This window comes from Mesitornis unicolor, unplaced genomic scaffold (genome assembly GCF_000695765.1).
Source record: "Mesitornis unicolor isolate BGI_N332 unplaced genomic scaffold, ASM69576v1 scaffold27452, whole genome shotgun sequence".
Lineage (NCBI taxonomy): Eukaryota > Metazoa > Chordata > Aves > Mesitornithiformes > Mesitornithidae > Mesitornis > Mesitornis unicolor.
In genome coordinates, this window is record NW_010171771.1 from 1 (window position 1) to 18,663 (window position 18,663).

The 18,663-nt window shown below is 37.5% G+C and overlaps 1 protein-coding gene across 1 annotated transcript in view; it reads right to left on the minus strand.

Annotated features, from left to right (window-relative positions):
- Positions 1-10,022: 10,022 nt before the first annotated feature.
- Positions 10,023-18,663, minus strand: part of LOC104537317 (ephrin type-A receptor 6-like) — a gene marked incomplete at both ends in the record, with an annotated part of 52,044 nt that continues 43,403 nt past the window's right edge. Inside the window, one exon of the mRNA XM_010180147.1 lies at positions 10,023-10,232. Coding sequence (XP_010178449.1) covers positions 10,023-10,232 — 210 coding nt within the window. The remainder of the gene's footprint in view (positions 10,233-18,663) is intronic.

Genomic DNA, 18,663 nt, shown 5'->3' on the forward strand with positions numbered 1-18,663 from the left:
ATAAATATATATATATAACCAGAAGTAGAGAGTGATAATTTTCCCCCAGATAGCTTTCTAGATGTTCTACCAGTTAATGATATAACACCCATCCGAGTGATGTTAAAACCAGTAAGTGCTTTGACACACTTGATGAATAATCCTTCATTCTACGCTACAGCAGAAGTAAAACATATTTATAATGATCATCTTAGGCAATGGAATGTATTATTTAAGCCCTGCAGGGGAACTGACCCTGTCTCTGCCTTCTTCAAAATACTGATCAGATCACTAGGTCACCAGAAGCAATGGCAATTATAGTTCTGAAAATAAAGAGGATATTTGTTACATTTAAACATTTCAAAATGCAAGTTGTCTGCATAAAAAATCCCACACACAAAGAAGAAAGAAGAACACTTGCAGCTTTATGCAGACATTTAATGACAACTTTTTGTAGAGATAAAGAGAGAAATCAGCAGGCTATTAAATACCCCAGAGTCAACAGTGTGGTCCCAAACTGCCACCTTTTGAAGGATGGCAGCTCCAGAAGCTCCCCAGCTTATCCTTGTTTCCTTTCTAAATGACAGTCTCTCTTTATAGTTGTACTTCTTTTGCCTTCTCTACCAGCAGGGATTCAGCAATGCTGCGATGAGCTACACAGAAGGAAGATTAACAGCAAAATGGGTCTGCTAAGAGAGTCTCTTCCCTTTGCACAGGTAGGATGGTGTATAACTGCTTAATGTCTTTGGCTGGCCATGTACGCTCCAACAGGCACACTTCAAACCCATTAAACGAATCAGCATCTCCTGGTAATGAAACTTTTATTTCCCAAAGAAGAAACAAATGTATATTATGTGATTAAACTACAAATTAGAAAGTAGATTTTTTTATAGGACACACAAAGTTGTATCAATTGTTTTCTACAATTCTGTCCTGAACCTAACAAAAAGGAATGAAATAAAAACCAATGGTCCCATAAATCCTCTCCTAGCCTTTGATGATGCTTATTTTATTTAGTGTTTCCTCATATCTGAATTAAAAAATAAAGACAGGTAGTATTCCCCTAATGGTGTGTGACAACTACAAAGCAAAATCAGAAACTTAACACTGCAGAAAAATGTAACAATGAAAAATACTCTTTTTTTTTCTTTTGAAAGTAAATGACGGATCAACTTTATTTGAAAAGGCAAACCATATCACTGCACTCTAAAGTCAGCTAAAAAACTATGAATTAACTCAGTTAAAACACCTTTCCAGATCAGCATCCTAACATTCAAGATCTAGCTGCAGAACTTATCTAATTTAATATTTCATAAGTTGCCTTTGAAAAGCTCTTGGCCTGGTGTTTTTCATTTGCTTGATTACTGCTTGCTTTTGATAATGCTTTTGATATAGTGAAATTGCAGATGCATTTCAGTAGGCTAGTTTTCTCTGCAGTTCCATTCCATGATCTTCTGTTGTGTTAGCTGTTATTTAAGCTGATCATTAAAATCCATACCAGTATCTTTTTCTTATGATTTCTTTATTTAACAGAAGTTTTTGCACCAATCGTTTTATTTACAAAAGTTACCTTGTCTAATTTTTGCCACTATTTGCACTGCTAAAATACTAAATGATAGTCTCTGCCTCTTAGCATTTTATTACTCTTTTTGATCTCTGCAATGATTTCCCCATAATAGTGACTTTAGCTATGTTTGATATTCTGTATTAAGTTTCAGTAGTGCAACATAAAACATTTTAAACTCTGCAGATACACATAGGCTTGCCTTGGTCTGCCTGTTTTTACTGCTGTACACCCTTTTAGAGTCTTTTTGCTGGATTGAACTCCACTACATAACTGTTTCCATTTGGATTGCGAGTCCCACAGTCACATTTTGTTATCGCTTTCACTAACAAACAAATTAATTTTGCAGAATTATCTACTGAAAAGCAATGACTTAATGAAAAATCTTGAGATGGGGATGGTTTATTTTGCATCTATGTAGCACATGGCACAGAATTTTACTGTGTGAATCCTGCACAGCCCTTTCTGTAAGAGAGAGGGCATGGCTGCTGGAAAGGTGCAGCCTTGCTTTCAAGGACTTTTACAGACAGACATTCTGCACATCCACAGACTGTGTGGTTTATTGCTTAGAGTTACTGTTTGAAGCAAGAATTGCAATAGTGAATCAAACCCAGGGTGCTCTAATCCGGTAACCTGCAGCAGTAGCCATATCAGATGTTTCAGAGGAAGGTGTGAAAACTTGAAAATAATCCACACACTGCTACTTCTCTCTTTTACATTTATTTTTTTCCTGTTCTCCTTCCTTCCCTAGGCTGAAATATGAAGTTTCATCTCTTAAAAACTGTTATTGACTGTAGTAACTGGATATTTCTTCCTAAGAATATTCACCCTTTTTAAAACAATCAAACAAACCAACCAACCAACCAACTTTTTGAAATCTTGGCCCAAATGGTTTTTCTGTAGCAATCAGCTCCATGGTTAATTACACGCTGTGTGATAAAACTATTTGCTATCTTTAAAATAATTTTGAATTACCCATCATTTAACTTAATTGAACATACCTTTATATTTGCACTTTATGGAATGGGAGTGTACTTTTCTGACCTAGACCATTCATTGTTCAACACAGTGTATTTCCACAGATCACTTAAACCAAATTTTCAGTCTAGATAAAGACTCACTGATGTGAATTTCATGTATTACTCTTGGCATCTCAGCAGTAGGCAGTTACATTTTCTTTTTATTCCTCTGGAATACTCCTCTTTTTAATGGTATTCACAGTCAGAGCTAAACAGGCCTTTTCTGAGTGTTGGAATACCTCTCATAACCTGGGATATCCCTCATAACCCTAATCCCTATGTCTTTCCTTGCTACAGCAGCTACCACAAGTTCAGTAAAAATACATATGCAGTGAATCAACAGAAAATTCTCTAACAGTGGAGTGAATTTTCAGCCAGGGGTATATCAACCCCTAAGAGTCTCTGAAATACTTCAAAGGGATCTGTGAAAGACACTGAAGTGCAATGTGCTACAAAAAACCCCACAAATGGAAATTTCTAATCAAGTTTGCATCTCCACTGGATAAATAGTGATCCTGCTCTGGGAGGGTGTTGGACTAGATGATCTTTCAAGGTTCCTTCCAACTCCTAATATTCTGTGATTCTGTGAAATATCAGGAATCCATGCAATAAGAAAGGTTGACAACCACTGCATCAAAATATGCTTTACAGTTCCCAGACAATATGATACCAAAAAATAATCAATGCAATCACTATCAGTATTAAATGTCTCAAACCGATTCATAATTTTTCTCCTAGATGTAACAATCTTCAAAAGCACAGACACTTTAGGTCTTTAAGTGTTCATTCTCAGCTCTACTCTGTAAATAATTTGTAAATGCATGCCTCTATTTTGCATACACACACTTATAGATGACCAAAGAACCCATCTGAGAAACAGCAAAGCATATTACATGTAGAGTTTAATACATTTTTTAATATGCAATTGGGAGGAGTCAGAGAGACAAAAAGTTGAAATTCAAACTAATAGAAAGGCAGATCTTGCAAATCTCTAAAGGAAGGCATTTTTAGATTGGTTACAGTAATTTTTTTCTTTTTGTTGGAATTTAAATTAGGCTGTCATGAATTATGGGATGATGCTTCGAAAGTCACATTAGGAAAGCAGAACAAAATATCACCCTTTTTACAGCCAAGAGGTTAAGGCATACTTGAGTTCATCAACATAATGATTTTGAGCATGAAAAAGTGAAACGCAAAATTTCCAACAGTGTTTCTCTGCCAAATGTGTATTTGGAGTTCCTACTTTGGATGGTGCGGTGGAGGAGAAAAAGCAGGGATGAGAAAGCTATTATATTAAGTTTTACAATTAAATTCAACCATTTAATTTAGAAATCTCTTTGAATTAAGTTCCTTTTGATTCTCTGAACGTCTAAATGCAAATTTCCATTCTTATTTCATACATTCTCAGAACGCAAATGACAACTGTTACCCTCTAAGAGTGCTCACAGAAGTAGAAAGTTAAACAAAACACGGAGAAAGAATGTAATTTTGTATAGCTGAAAGCAACCCAATGCACTCAGCAGGCCGATGCCCAGCTAAGAACATGCAGTGTCTGGAGATAGGCAGCAGTTGACAGCAGCTGGATTCCTGCATAGAAGCACAATAATCCTGATGAGGCAAGATGATACTGATTGCCTTATCAAAAGACAACCCCTTCAGGATAGCATGGAGTTCTGTGTCTCTAATTTGGCAAACAATCTCACATAGCAGCCCTGGAAGGATACAACCTTTAATTAAAAGGTTTCTCAGACATCAGTACTTGTCCCAAAAAGTAGGACTCAGGTTGTGAATGGCACACATTTTAACTGTGGCCTCAAGGGCCACATATTTACCTCTTAACTAAACAGTAAAGAGTAATGGACATAACTGTCCCTTCCCTTCCCTTCCCTTCCCTTCCCTTCCCTTCCCTTCCCTTCCCTTCCCTTCCCTTCCCGCTAATCTGTAATCTTACAAAATACTGTCTGAGCAAATATGCTGCATCTGATGCTTGGCTATAGAGTGGATGTGATGGGAAAGAGAAATAAGAATGGGATTTTCAGGCTGAACAGGAAGACCAAGGGATGGCATTAGGCAAGTAACATGAAGAGAAGAAGGGTCTTTCATATTCGTCTCACTAAGAGTCATTAGAGAAGGCTGATTTTCTCTTTGGAGATGTCAGACTGTAGGATTGTCTTACAAGCTGCAAGGAAGACTTAGAGGACTTGTGAATGTTCATGCCCTCCTTTTAGATGCTGAGGAGGAGAGATGCCATGAGGAGAGCAAGGCTGCTGCAAAGAGCTGCCCTGGCTTTGGAAAGATAGAGAAAGGTAGGGTTCACAAAAAGGCCTGGGCCATGCAGTTTCAACTAGGCTTTCAACAGAATATTCAGGCAAGGTACCCATGCCAGGCTTCAGTCTGGCAAGATGAAATTGCACAGCTTGAGGAGAAGAGGTGGTATTCTTCTCAGAGGGCGTTACCCTGTTACAAACCACCTTAGCCCACTCATTTTTCAGCCAGTCTTTAGTGAGATCAAATGTAAGAAACTCTTCCAGATAAGGGAAAGGCTTGGTGGGATTTCACACTACGTGCCTGGTTTCAGACTGAGAAACAAAACACCATCATGATGCACCCTGCTTGTGTTTCCCTCAGTTTGGTGATGATGAAATGTGCTGTTGTCATGTTACATACAGAATTAACCAGTTGACAATGATTGCGCAGAACCTTATGTCACCAATTAGTGTTCAAGAAAACAGGTTAATACAGACTTTTATAGTACACTGCCTCTTTTTCCTCTTTTGTTTTCTGAATGGTTGCTAATAATCAATTTACTCCATTGCTTATGATTTAATTTGATTCTTAAAGTAAATGTCTAGGCAATATGCTTGTCCTAGCACTCAGGTTGTTCAGAAACTATTGCTTAACATCCCAAATTAACTAGAAAATAATTTTCATCTTGTTTTACTTTTCAGCAAATTAAATCTTCTTCCCCCAAACTCATTATTTGTGTATGAGTAAGAGAAATAGAAAATGTCTTGACATATGGAAATTATGTAACAAAGTAAAAAATATTAAGTCCTCATAATATATTTTATATACTAAGGTTGAATTCAGAAACACAGCTGATAAGAGAAAGAAATCTAGACTACATTTCTGTATGTATTATATAATTCAGTTTGAAGCTGCTTTTTGTCTCACTAAAAGTAAGTTTTAACACAGAATATTAAGGTGTCACATTCACAGAAATACCAGTTCTGCAGCAGTGTCACAGATCCTGTTCTGATTATATACAGGTACACATTTTGCTACATGTAAACAGTTTTTCCTGGAGGCATGTGGCTCTTTTTGAAATGCATATGAACCCTGACTATATTTTAAACTAAATTAATCTGCATGATATAACATAGTCTATCTAAAAGCAGTGATGCAAGAGCCTAGATGTCCTCTATATTGACAGAAATGCTTTCTTATGTACTAAAAATGTCTTTTTATGAGCTACTGTTGCCTTGGAAACCACTACTAAATATGAAAATTTTGTCTCCATGGAAAACACATTCTGTTGAGTTATCCCAAAATTTACCTTATCTTTTCCTGATCAATCTGAAACACAAAACTTGGCAGTCACGTGTTTCTAGCTCTTAGTTCCTCCTTCCTATTCTAAAATTGTATCTTGCTGTAAAAGTTTGGCAGTTCCCAATAACTTAACAGAAGCCAATCTCTTCTTTCCTATTAACCCTCTTATCAAAAACATATTTACATCCTTTGTCTCAATAGGCTGGAGAACAAAAATAATTTAAAAAATGCTTTCTGACATGGAAGTCAAAACTGTTTTCTGAGATTTCAATCTTTTCATGTACCATTTTAAAACATTCAACAGCTCTCCAACCAGTAGTGTCACAGTCTGAAGTTCTTGATAAACATGATCCTAAATTGTGTTATTTTGGGGCATTTGTCAGGTTTTCTGTCACTACTTAGTTGAATATAGTCTCCTAACTAGTGTTTCTGTGGAAGCACAGAATCACAGAACGTTGTAACTTTCTAGGTGGTTTCCTTTCTGCATTTCCTATCAGCGTTACTACTTTTCCTAGACTTTGATTCCTGATTTTTGCCCTGCATGTGGGAGGATGTGCCAATAGAAAGAATATAAGTTCTACTCTAAACCAGCAGGTAAAGAGGAAGACACATATATTGAATGACAACAGGAAGACAAAGCAAAAGATAACAGTCATCTGACTCAAGGCTGTGCCTGCTCAGGTGTGGTAAATTCACAAGGTATGAGGGCTTTTCAGCTTATTTTTTGGAAAAATGCAACCAGTTTTGCCACAGTTTGTCTTTTGCATCAATTTACATTTTTATGTCTGGGAATACACTCACACAATATTGACCACATCATCACAGATATAAAATTCTATTTTTGGCTTCTGTTTGGTTTGGGTTGTCTTGTAGCTCTTGTTTTCAAAGAAAACATCCAATTTTAGAATTCTATTTCTAGCACCAAGACTAAAACAAAAAGGGGAATAAAAAAAAAAATCACAGTGTCATCTGAGCACAGACAGACAGTGGTGTACTGGGAGTTGTGAGCCTAAAAATACTATTGTTCGATATGCAGTCCCACTCTATGGTTTTCTTATAGTTACAGGTACTGGGCTGTTATCAAGAAAAATCTCTGTGGAGAGGAAATACGAGTTCTAAAAGGACCAGAAGCTCTGTAAGAGCACTGAGGGTTTAACCTTCATATGGCAAAAGCACAGTATGGAACTAAATAGATGTCATAAAACCCTCTAGTAATACATGTGGCCTGCTGTTGGGAAAATGTTCATGATGAGGAGACAGGCCAATGACATAATGATGGTCAGCGCAAACTGCCAGAGGACATGAAATCCAGTGCGGGGTTCTATTCTTTTGTTACCAAGAAGACCATTTAAAGGGTGAAAGTCTTCACTGAATCCTCCACAGTCACTGTGACAAAAAAATTCTTTCTTCCCAATGTCATGTCATAATTGTGCTGTGTGTCTTTTAAAAAGTGACAGAACTATTGGACTCCCTACAGGGAACATCTACTCAACCTGCTCAAGTGGAGCAAGACCCAGAGGATGGAGCAGATGGCAGGCAAGAGCATCCCACAGAAAACTTGACTGTCACCAGGTCATACAGAATGACTGCAACATGGAACAGGGACTGCTGCAGTTAGGCTAACCTTAGGGATGAGGGAAAGACATTTCCCAAGGAACAAAGGTGACAGAAGAAAGTTAGGCAGACTCAGCCACAGTGAAACAGTCTGGATGTGAAGACCTGCTTGCAAGGACAGAGGGCCTGGAGCTGAAGGAATCGAGTGATTTTAAATGCCTTTAATTTCTATTATGCCTCATTCTGTTGCTTTGAGTTCTTCCTGTTTACAAAGGTTCCAGTTCATTCTGTAATGAAACATAGCATTTTTCCACATGTGTTTCAAAGACTTTTGATCATCTTTGTGGAGCTCACGGTTGAAGCAGATTCACCTTAAACATCTGGCTGATACAGGGTCCCGACACTGGCCATCATCCACATCCTCTCCTTATTCAGTGTCCTGATGGACATGCTATACCTACTTCTGCTACATCATGTGGTTGTAACCTTGGAGGACTGAAGCAATGGCTCAGAGGTGTTCCACCTACAACAGCTGCCTCACAGACTCTGATGTTAACCAGCTAAGTGAACCAATAGGAAAATAGCAAGCATTTCATCAAAGCCTGTCCTTTGTTTCAAGATCCTTCAAAACAGATACATTGCCATGAAATATTAATTTTTTTTAACAACACAGCATATCCTGATTAAAAGCAGCTCTAGCCATGATAAAAAAGGGACTAACTACTCTGAAAAACTAATTGTTCAGTATTGATATCCAGTAGAAATATACAGGATAAATAGCTGAAAATCTCAATTTATCATTCGGTATTTTTCCTGAACCTAATTGGGAGAGACTGCTTGGCAATTTCCAGTGCCTTCCACCAGCTGAGCTGCTTAGCCCATGATCAGTGCTAAGCAATGTAATTTAAGTTGCCTGTCATGGAGGGCATTTGCTGCCAGCTGAGCAGGCTCAGCCAACATGGGATAACTGTGGTTGAGCTGCAGTAATGTTTATTTTTCCTTTCAAGCCTCATACTAAGAAGCAGTGTGAAGCGAAAGAGGTTTTGAGAACTAAATAAAGGAATTCTCCCCTGCAAATGAAAGAACTATGATTGCCCCCCATCCCAGCTTGCATGCTCATACTGACAGAAAACCTTGCAAACCTTAAACTAAAAAAAACCCCAAACAAACAAAAAAACCCCAAAACATGTAAAAGGTCTGTAATCTCATTACAATAGCTATATTGAATTCAATTAATATAGTAGAGTACTTACTACATTACAGTTAAATTATATGAGTTCCTCATTTTGGCCATACATCACTTTTTAAAATTAAATAGAAAAAAAGGTTGAAGCACTAATTTATTATCTCTGTTAGAATTCTGTGTCCTGTCATGGGAACATACAAATTCTGTGCATTTTGTGAGAGTACTAATGTGAATGCACTCTGAAATTATCTGAAATAATTTGAGTTTCAGTGATAGATACAAAAGTTACTTGAAATCAGCTTACAATTAACTTAGATTCTTAATGTTGTGATAATAATCACAACAGGAATGTAACTGAACATTTTGGTATGGTGAAAAAATGCTGTGTCTTAACTTGTAATGTTATTAGCACCAACAGACTCCTTCCCCTATTTTCTTCATACTGCAGGTGCAATTTAATTTTTTCTTCTAAGTCAAATTTGAATGCGCTTCTCCATGTTCAAGAATTTTTCACTCCAGTGGGACCCCATACCCCAACATGGTGAACCACAAAAAAAACCCAACAACAACAACAAAAACCAACAAAAACCAAACAAAACCCTCACCCACCCAAAAAACATTATCCACTGTAGCAATCTACTTGCATCACATAAGGGATTTAAGTATTAATGAAATGAGACTTAAACCTTGAGAGAAATGTCCTACATATCCTGTTAGAAGGCAAGCTTAAGTGAAATAAAATGAAAATTTTAATTTAAGAATGTAAGGCTTGACATCATGATTTCAACAGCGGAACTGTTAAGATTCTCTCCTTCCCATGCCCCTGTCTTAAAAATATATCTTTGTAAAGGAACACAGTATGTGAAATGATGTGGGGGGAAAAAAGGGAAAAAAATAAACACAAAACTCAAACAAGAATGAAAAAGGTCTCACACTTATACTCACACATTTTCTTAAAAAAACCTTTTGCCAAAGTTTATAATGCATTCCTTACACAGTCAAAAATTAAAACAACTTCCCTTAAACACACTGACAGTGCTATTAAACCACATGGACTGAGAATGAAACAAAGCCAATTCAAACTGTTATTCCTATGGCAAAGACAAACCTGAAACCAGAATAAAAGAGGCACAAGGCAATCAACTGTTCAAATTAGGTAAGACAAACTTACGCTTGTTGTGTAAGCAGCTTCAGGATCGTCCTCTAACACTCGTGACAAACCAAAATCGGAGACTTTACACATGAGGTTACTGTTGACCAAGATATTCCGGGCTGCCAGATCACGGTGTACATAGCCCATGTCTGAGAGGTATTTCATGCCAGATGCAATCCCCCGCAGCATGCCAACCAGCTGGATGACTGTGAAGTGGCCATCATGCTTCTGCAAGTAAAGAACCAAGTTCAAAGAACACAGCTACTTTGCATTAATTTCATACTAGCAATATTAACTACAGCTCAAATTTAAAATACATTTGCAACCCATCCAGCCAACCTGCTCCCTGCAAGCTTGTATTCTTCAAGTATTTAACTTGGTCAGCAATGCAAGCTATCTCACCTCTCATTGTGCAGTTTATTTCTTCCACATTCTCCCACACTCTACAATCTTTCTACTGACTGCATTTGATGTCTTCCATCCTCAGTTACTAAGACCCCTTTCCCCAAACACTATTTTTTAATTCAAGAATGACAACATAGAGAAAAATACTATATTCATCTCTTACTCCATGGCCTGAGGAAACAAAAAACGTTTCTTTTTATTGCTTCAGCCGTGATTGTCTGCATGAAGTACTGCTGCTACCTCACTTTTTGCTTTCTTTTAGGGTAGGGAGTTGATTTGTTTAAAAATCAACCAAACAAAAACCCTGGAAAAAGTCTGAGGTTTCTGCACCTAACACCATATAATCTCTGAACACTAGACTAAAAGGGAGATTTCAGCTGAATTTCAGGGGTCATATAGCTCTTCCAAAGTCTTCTGGCTGACTAAACCCATTAAGCTCAGCATTAAGCTGCTTCACTCCTGCTAAAATCTGTCGAACACTTACATAAGAGTTATGTCTATCCGTCCAGACTTTGGGGGCACCAGTTTCCCATTTGCAAGTTAACACTTCTGTACCTCCTACATCAGAAGGCTCCTGAATTCTGTGGCAGTAGGGACCAAGCGAGTTCCTGTACAGAAATCTGATTATGGGCTGTTTGCCTGGTTTAGGTCTGCTCTATCTACCATTTACAGCAGACTGCTTACAGCAGTACTTTTGTGACCTCAGCTAGCAGACATTTAGCTTCTCATGGATTATTCAGAGAGCCAAGCTTTTATGTTAGCAGGAACAGCCAAACAAAATCAAACAACTCTTCCCTGCAAGCATGTTAACGTTCCATTTTCTCTTTCAACACCTTCAGCATTGGGCTACAGACAAGTAGCAGTTTCTGATCAGCATCCAGAACATTCCTATTGCTTAGCTCATACATTTAGGCAAGATGATTTCTGTAGGGGAGAAGTTTACAGTGAGATCAGTGAAATAATTAGATTTGCCAAAGCAACAGGCTGAACTAGACAGATGTGCCTAACTTTATCCCTGATCAGCAAAGTATCATTTCCTTCACTGTTCAATGATTTGGGGCCTCTATCTAGTTAGTAAGGATATAAACATTTAAGGAAATAGGGAATTAGTATTCAGATATAATTTATGTTACCAAAAAAACCTACAATCAAACCAACCAGCCACAAAACTCCAGACATGGAGAAGTTTGGTGCTACTTGTTTCTCATTTCATTAATCTATCTTCTGAAATGAAGCAATACCAGACCAAGACTTGCCTTTACCATATATTACACCTATATTTAAATCAAGAAATTATACATTCTTAAATGATATGTCATTTAGTGTGCATAACAGGCTGCAGAATTGAAAAAACTGTTTATCTATAAAGAAATTGGAGACACAAGTTCCTAAAGTCACTATTATTCAATTAAACTCTACTGGGTACAAAGAGAAAGACAGACAAACTTAGTAAACAGAAAAGGCAGAGAGAGTGTGGATTCTGCAATTTATAGAACTTGCAGAGTGTCTTGAAACTGTTTCAATTCCTTTCATAAACTCAACTAGAAGAAAAGCCCAAGTGCAGTAGTATTTGAAAACCTGCATTAGAGGCAAGATTCACCAGTTACTGACCAGTCTTGCTATGTCAGGTCACAAGACAAAAACTAGAAAGAAAATGGTAAAAGGAAGATACATATATGGTTGCTACATGGTTAGGTTTCAAAGCTGCTATTCTAAGACAACATATCAGAATGCAAAACTTCAGATACTAATACACCTTATCACCTAGAACACCTCACAGCCTTATTATGCTTCCTGGCAACACTTGTACTTCAGGAGCTGTGCTTCCATTAGTGTCCAAATGGCACAATCATCCCACAGGTTTCGCCAAAGAAAGCATGTTTAATAACATTCTTTGAAATCAGCTATTTATAACTGATTTATTGCAACTTTTCCCCTTGACTGTTTTCACTGTTGTTCTTGTGTTTGTGCTCTGGATACTTTTTGTCTTTAAATTCACCTGCAAAATTGGAGGCAGATCTCTCCAAGCAATCACACCACACCTATAAGAAACCCCCTTTCTTAGTTGTCTCCATTAAAGTCATCTGTAAGCAGTTAGTTCTACAGAAGACACTCAGGGTCAAGACACAAATATGATAATGAGACAATTTACAAAAGGCCATGCCCCTGTCAGCAACAGATATTTGAAATAAAATCTTCCCATCTAGCAATTAAGTAAAGAGAAACAAAAAATAATATTCTTAAATACTTTAAGCCTCTTCCAATAAATGAAGGACATGAACTCTATCCAATATTCTATGTAGTGAAGCTACATGAGATTTGATTTTTGCTTTTTGTTTAATATTTCTAAATGTTCAATTGACTCAAAATTTATTAAGCTGTTTGAAAACAGTTAATACTCTTCATACTTACCTTGTATGGATATCTTTTTTAGTTAACTGTAGGATTAGGATTTGGAACAAAGCACCTATGACTGACTTTTTGCAAAACAACCAACCAAACCCCACCCCGCTTCCACAACAAAGCGCCAAACAAAACCAACTCCTCTAACCTCTACATTTTATCTCCTCATTATCATCCTTAACAGCTCCATTCTTTCAACAAACCTCAGAGTCATCTGCAGCACCTGCTTTAACCTTTTGTCCCTTTGGATCACAAGCATTCATTCCTTCCTTTTTTAATTTGTGCTCTTTCAAATCTAGACCACGCTTGACTGATTTTTCATAAAACAACCTTTTGCTGCTCTTCCCAAATCTCAGTATTTGCCTTACCAGTACAGCAGAAACGCCTGAGTTAAAAACAATCTCATGCTTTTGCCATTCTCTCCCTCCTCCTCTCAAATTTGACTTCTGCCTCGACACAAAAATATCAGGCTGCTTATCTCCATCTTTAAAGAAATGACAGACTTGCTAACAAACCAGTTGCAATTTTATTCTCTCCTCTGTATTTCTTGTCCCTCTGTATTTCTCTGAATCCTCTTTTGCGTCTGTTCTACTCTGTCTCTTCTCATGCATAGTTTTATATTGTTTTATTGCAAGCCTTGCAGCTGGAACAACTACATTTTTCCTGTTGGCAAAACCATTTTCTCTCTCTCAAGTCTCTCTGTAATCACTTGTGCATCAGTTTCCATGCCAGTTGTATTCCCTTACAATCTATAAACTGTTATCTTCCAATATATAAAAATATTTGTCTCATTTCAGCTGATCAGGATAGAGACTATGGGCCATATTTAACCACTGGAAAATTCAACTAAGTTGATGAAATTATACCAGGTATGAATCTAGCTTTGTGTTTTACAGCATTGTAAATGCCAGGATACATCTGTGAGTCAAACCAATCCTCTGGCAACTTTCCATTATCTCGTTTCATTTGCTTGTCATATAGGGACATAAAACATTCATCTGAATGATATGGCAGTTGTTATCCAGGGCTTTATTCTGATTCCCATGGCTTAGATTTGAAATATGCTTTTGATAAGATTCCCACTGGGGTGTTAAGGGTGTTAATCAATACTGGCAGCAATTCAGACCTCAGTGGACTTACCACATTTATGCTATCATTTCATCAAATTTTAATCAGGCTTTAATAGCTTTGCTAAATAAACTTTTCTCAACAGCTGAGTATAGATGCAATTTCTGAGTAGTTTCCATTGCATTTATGCAGGCCTGCAAATGTCCCAAAAAAAAGGTGGTGGGTTTTTTTTTTAATTCAGCTACAGTTTGCTTTTGAAAACCTCAGGTACTTTAAATATTCTTCTTCTATTACAGAGCTTTCAACAGTGCTGACATATAATGGGACGGTGAAGAGGGTCAGTTACTTGTAGGGGAGGAAGGATGATATCCTAAGTTTCTCTCATTGCTTTTCATCCTCTGGTTTTCAACTCCAGTGTTCACTAATTCAGTGCTTTTCTACAAGCCCATTAAATTTTTCTTCTCAGAAGATTTTTTCCATTTTACTACTGAGTAACCTTTTGGAGGTGTGGTTGTTGAATTTTTCCGTATTGTTTCTAGACTTTTCTCTACTCGAAAATCCGCTTCTTTATTTGCCCTATAAGTGAGAGCACTTTTATGCCCTTATATTCTGAGACGCGTACAGGATTTGCTACAGGTCTAAATATTTTACTACAGAAGTTTTAGATCTTATTTTAGAAGGAGAATAGCATTAAAAATGTTACGTGTGTCTAACTTAGATCATATTCACTGGTGACAGTTCCTACTGATGACTACGTGAAAGCTGTAGTTTTTGTTATGCATTTATTGTTACTGTTCTACCATGCAAAGTAAATGGTATAAATTTATCAGGATAAATCTTCCAAAATTCAAGTTGCATCTTGGTGTTTCCTGGAAGTATAACTCGTGCTTCATACTATCATGTAGATTGCACTCAGGTTTATGTTACTGGTACTGAATAAGTTCAACTGTCAATGTCTTTTTTAATCAATTGTTAACAGGATACCATACAATTAGTAATACCTAATTTCATTAAATGTAGCACATACAAAAAATGAAAATACTCCAGTTAATTTTAAATGGTACTGAGTGATCCTACACAAGAATCTAAGTGCCTCTTCCACCATTAAAAATAGGGGAAATCTTTGTATCATTTAAAAAAATGTTATAAGATGAAGTGCTTCCAAAGCTTATTTTAGTATGCAGTACCCACTCTCAAATCTGGACAGAACAGCAGCAGTAGCCTTGCAACCTGTGTGCTTTTTTCCCTTACTCAGCTACAGCAACAAGAGAAGGATGTTCTGGAATAACCAGGTGTCCCTGCCCACTTTGGTGCACTGGATGATAGCTATCAGAGAGCTGGAAACTTTGAGGGGAGATCAAATAATTTCCTCACCCTGCGTTATTCCTGACATGTTTTTCTAACTTTCACTTAAAGACTATTAGGGCAAATATTTCTCATCCTGCCCACTCTATATCACATCTTAAATAAGATGCCCACTTACATAAGATGCCTCCCTTGAGCATGGCACTTTGACTGGCATAGATTACAATTACTCTTTGGGCTCAACACAAGTTCAGTTCATAGCTCTCATTTGCTTAGCAACTATTCCTTTTGATTTTTGCTGTGGGCTCTGCCCACCTACTCTATACAGTTCCTGAAGAGTTAAGGTCCAGACAAGACACTGAGGACTTGCCCATGTGAAGCAGAGAGGAAAAGTTATTCCACAGACCTCCAGGGGATACTCCTGTTTCTAGATTCCACTGTGGTATTTGCCATTTTCACATCAACATGATGCCCCTGACCTACTGCAACCCCTAGGGTCATTTCTTCCAGCAGACTTCTTTCTGAACAGTTATTCTTTGTCCACTATAGCTTACTATTCCAGCCTCAGTGGAGTATCGTGCCCTTGTCCTTACTTATTTCTAATTAGTTTTTAAAACTAATTTGTTAATTATCTCTTGAACTTCTTGTGATGATTTTAAATTCTAGCTCTATCCTTCTGTCTGGCTGTTTCTACTCGGTTTTGCACTGTCTGAAAACATCTTAAGTTTAGTCAGTCTCAGGAACCAGAAGTTTAATGAAAATATGAGGAAACACAGATTGCAGAACAACCCTACTTCATATATCTTTCCATCCAAAGTCAGTTCCCTGCATAAAGTATGTAGCCAGTACAGTGTGCACCAACAGAAACTTCATGAAGACCATATTTCTCTAGCTGCTCATAAGTATCTCATGTGAGAGAGTTTTAAAGCCTTACTAAAGTCAAGACACATGATATCAGCTGCTTCTCCCATACCCAGAAAGCCTGCACCCTGTTACAAAAGGAAACCAGACTGACATAATTTGTTCTTGACAAATCCATGTTGCCTCATACTTACCTTGCTGTTATCTTTAAGGTGCTTATAAATACTTTTCTGATAATTTGTTCCAGAAATGTTATAGCAGTTGACATTAAGCTGACTGGCCTGTAATTTCTTGGCTTCTATTTTTCCTTCTTTTTAAAGACATAGATGACATTGGCTCCTTTCTGATCTCCTGGTTTCTTATGTATTCTCCAGAAATTCACAAAGATAAAAAGACACTGAAAGTGTCCACATTATCTATAAAATTATATTTGCCTTCAAATACAAGATAGTTTTTAATAAATTTCTTGTTGCTCAGTAGGAAGAATATCTACAGTAATTAAAAATACCCAGCATTTCCAAATTAACTTCTCACGGCGCTATCAGAAATACTGTTTTCTACCTCCTTTTAGCATGGTGAAACATAGCTTGAGAACAAATGTTGGCTCTGTAGCATCAGCGACAGCTTCTCAGTGTAACCTTAGATCATGTAAACACATGCTGCTTACAATTTCACTATGAAGTAACACATTCGTTCAAACTCAGTTTCTAATTGCTCAATTTGGGTTTTGGTTCAGAAAAAAATATTGGTATCAGCAGTCTCCAGTGCAGGTTTTCTTCTTTATAGAGTCATTTTTGAAAGCAAAATGCCACCTTTATCCTACCAGGAAAGGAACATGCCTCCAATAAATAAAAGTGCACATGAATGCTGCATGTGAAAGCAAAAGAAGGACTATTAGTTACAGGTTCTAATGTTGTTGCCTCTCTGGATGCAGATAAATAATAATGGAAACCATTAAACTTAGGAAAGACCATCTGGCCTCTTTTCCCAAAGCCAACTCTGCCTAGTGAGGCCATGCTAGATGGATATACAACATATATTTTACAACATTGTTTTGTAGAACTTTCTACAAGTCTTAATTTTTCTCTTTTCTTCCTTTCCCCAAAATCACTAAATGTAGGTGTCTGGCGCGACATCTAAACGCTAGTTGAAAAAAGGGCGAGCCTGATAGCAAAGCTGCTCTGAGAATTTACTTCATAACGATTACTGCATCAAAGAGCAATATATCATAATATTTTCTCCTTCTAGTAACATTTTTTTCACACATTTTTTCACTTATCTTAGCCTCTGCTAGACAGGCCTCAAGGGATTAAAATTTGGTGATGAATTCCAGGGTTTCATTTGCTGTACAGGCTGCTGCAGGTCGTGCTCTAAGGCAGTTAAGCATGTTTTTAATAGAATCTTCAGAAAATATTTTCTTCAGAAGAATAAAATATATTTTACAGCATTTTTACCTACTATGCATGCCTGTAAATAAATCTAACTTTTTTTAATAAGTATTTTAATTTTCTGAAGTGCAAGTAGTTTTTAGGTAGGAACAGGAGCATTACTATCAGAAATAGTAACAATAAAGCAAGCAAGACGGCCCTGTGATTACCCTCAGTAAATGAATCTCTTTCTCCTACAGCTCAGAGATTCACAAAACTGGGCAAGATTGAAGCATCTTTCAAACCTAAACATTTATCTCTTTAGGGTAGAGTTAGGGGAAGATGCTGCAAACCCTGAGGAGCTTGCTTTCCCACATTGATCCCTGGAGAGTGCACATTCCCTTGCTAATAAAGAAGGGTGAGCAAATGCAGTGCAGTGGATACAGCTGATGACATTATTTTAGTATCAGGCCTGCTACAGAACCTGCCACAATACCGTAAGCTCTCATCTGATTAATATTGCTGTGTCTCTGGTTTTTGCCTCTCTGCGCCGACTATTGGTTAGCACACCTTGGACACAGAGCAGTAATAAAACACTGATGGTAACTGGTAGTCTGCAGCTGCAGAAAATTACTGAAAGAATTTAAAGGACTCTGGTGATAGTTTTTTTGCTTCATTTTACATGAATCTGTGTGGCAAACCACAACAAACATCCCCAAAAGTCAGTTTCTAGATGTGTTCCTTTTCTGTGGTTTAAATCCATGCCCTTACTGAACGATGCATGAGGAGGATGAGCACAGACCACGGCCAGCAGATGCTCTCCAGGTACCATTCCGTGCAACTGAATCCAAGAAGCAGTAGTCTCCCCAAGCACATAAGCCACCTAGCCTCCTAATCACCCCGTTCTTATCTATGTGATGCTAAATTCAATTATTTTAGCCAAGAATCACCCTTTAGATGGAGCTGTGAAAACAGCAGATGAGATTTAATTCAATAGCTCCATAAATCTGCGAGGCACCTACTTAGAGAGCGGGCTAAGTGGTAGAGGGTGTGTCAGGGTAAAAGGACCAACCCTAGGGCAAAGAACTTTAAAAGGAATTATTGCAACCGTCTGACAGACAAGACTGAAGGAAATGTAGTGTCCAGTGCAAACATGGTCTATATTGACTGCATCACCCTCCAAACCACTGCATGGGCTTGGGTGCAACATGACACTCATCTTTGTTTTTCCCCAGCAAAATGGGATTGCA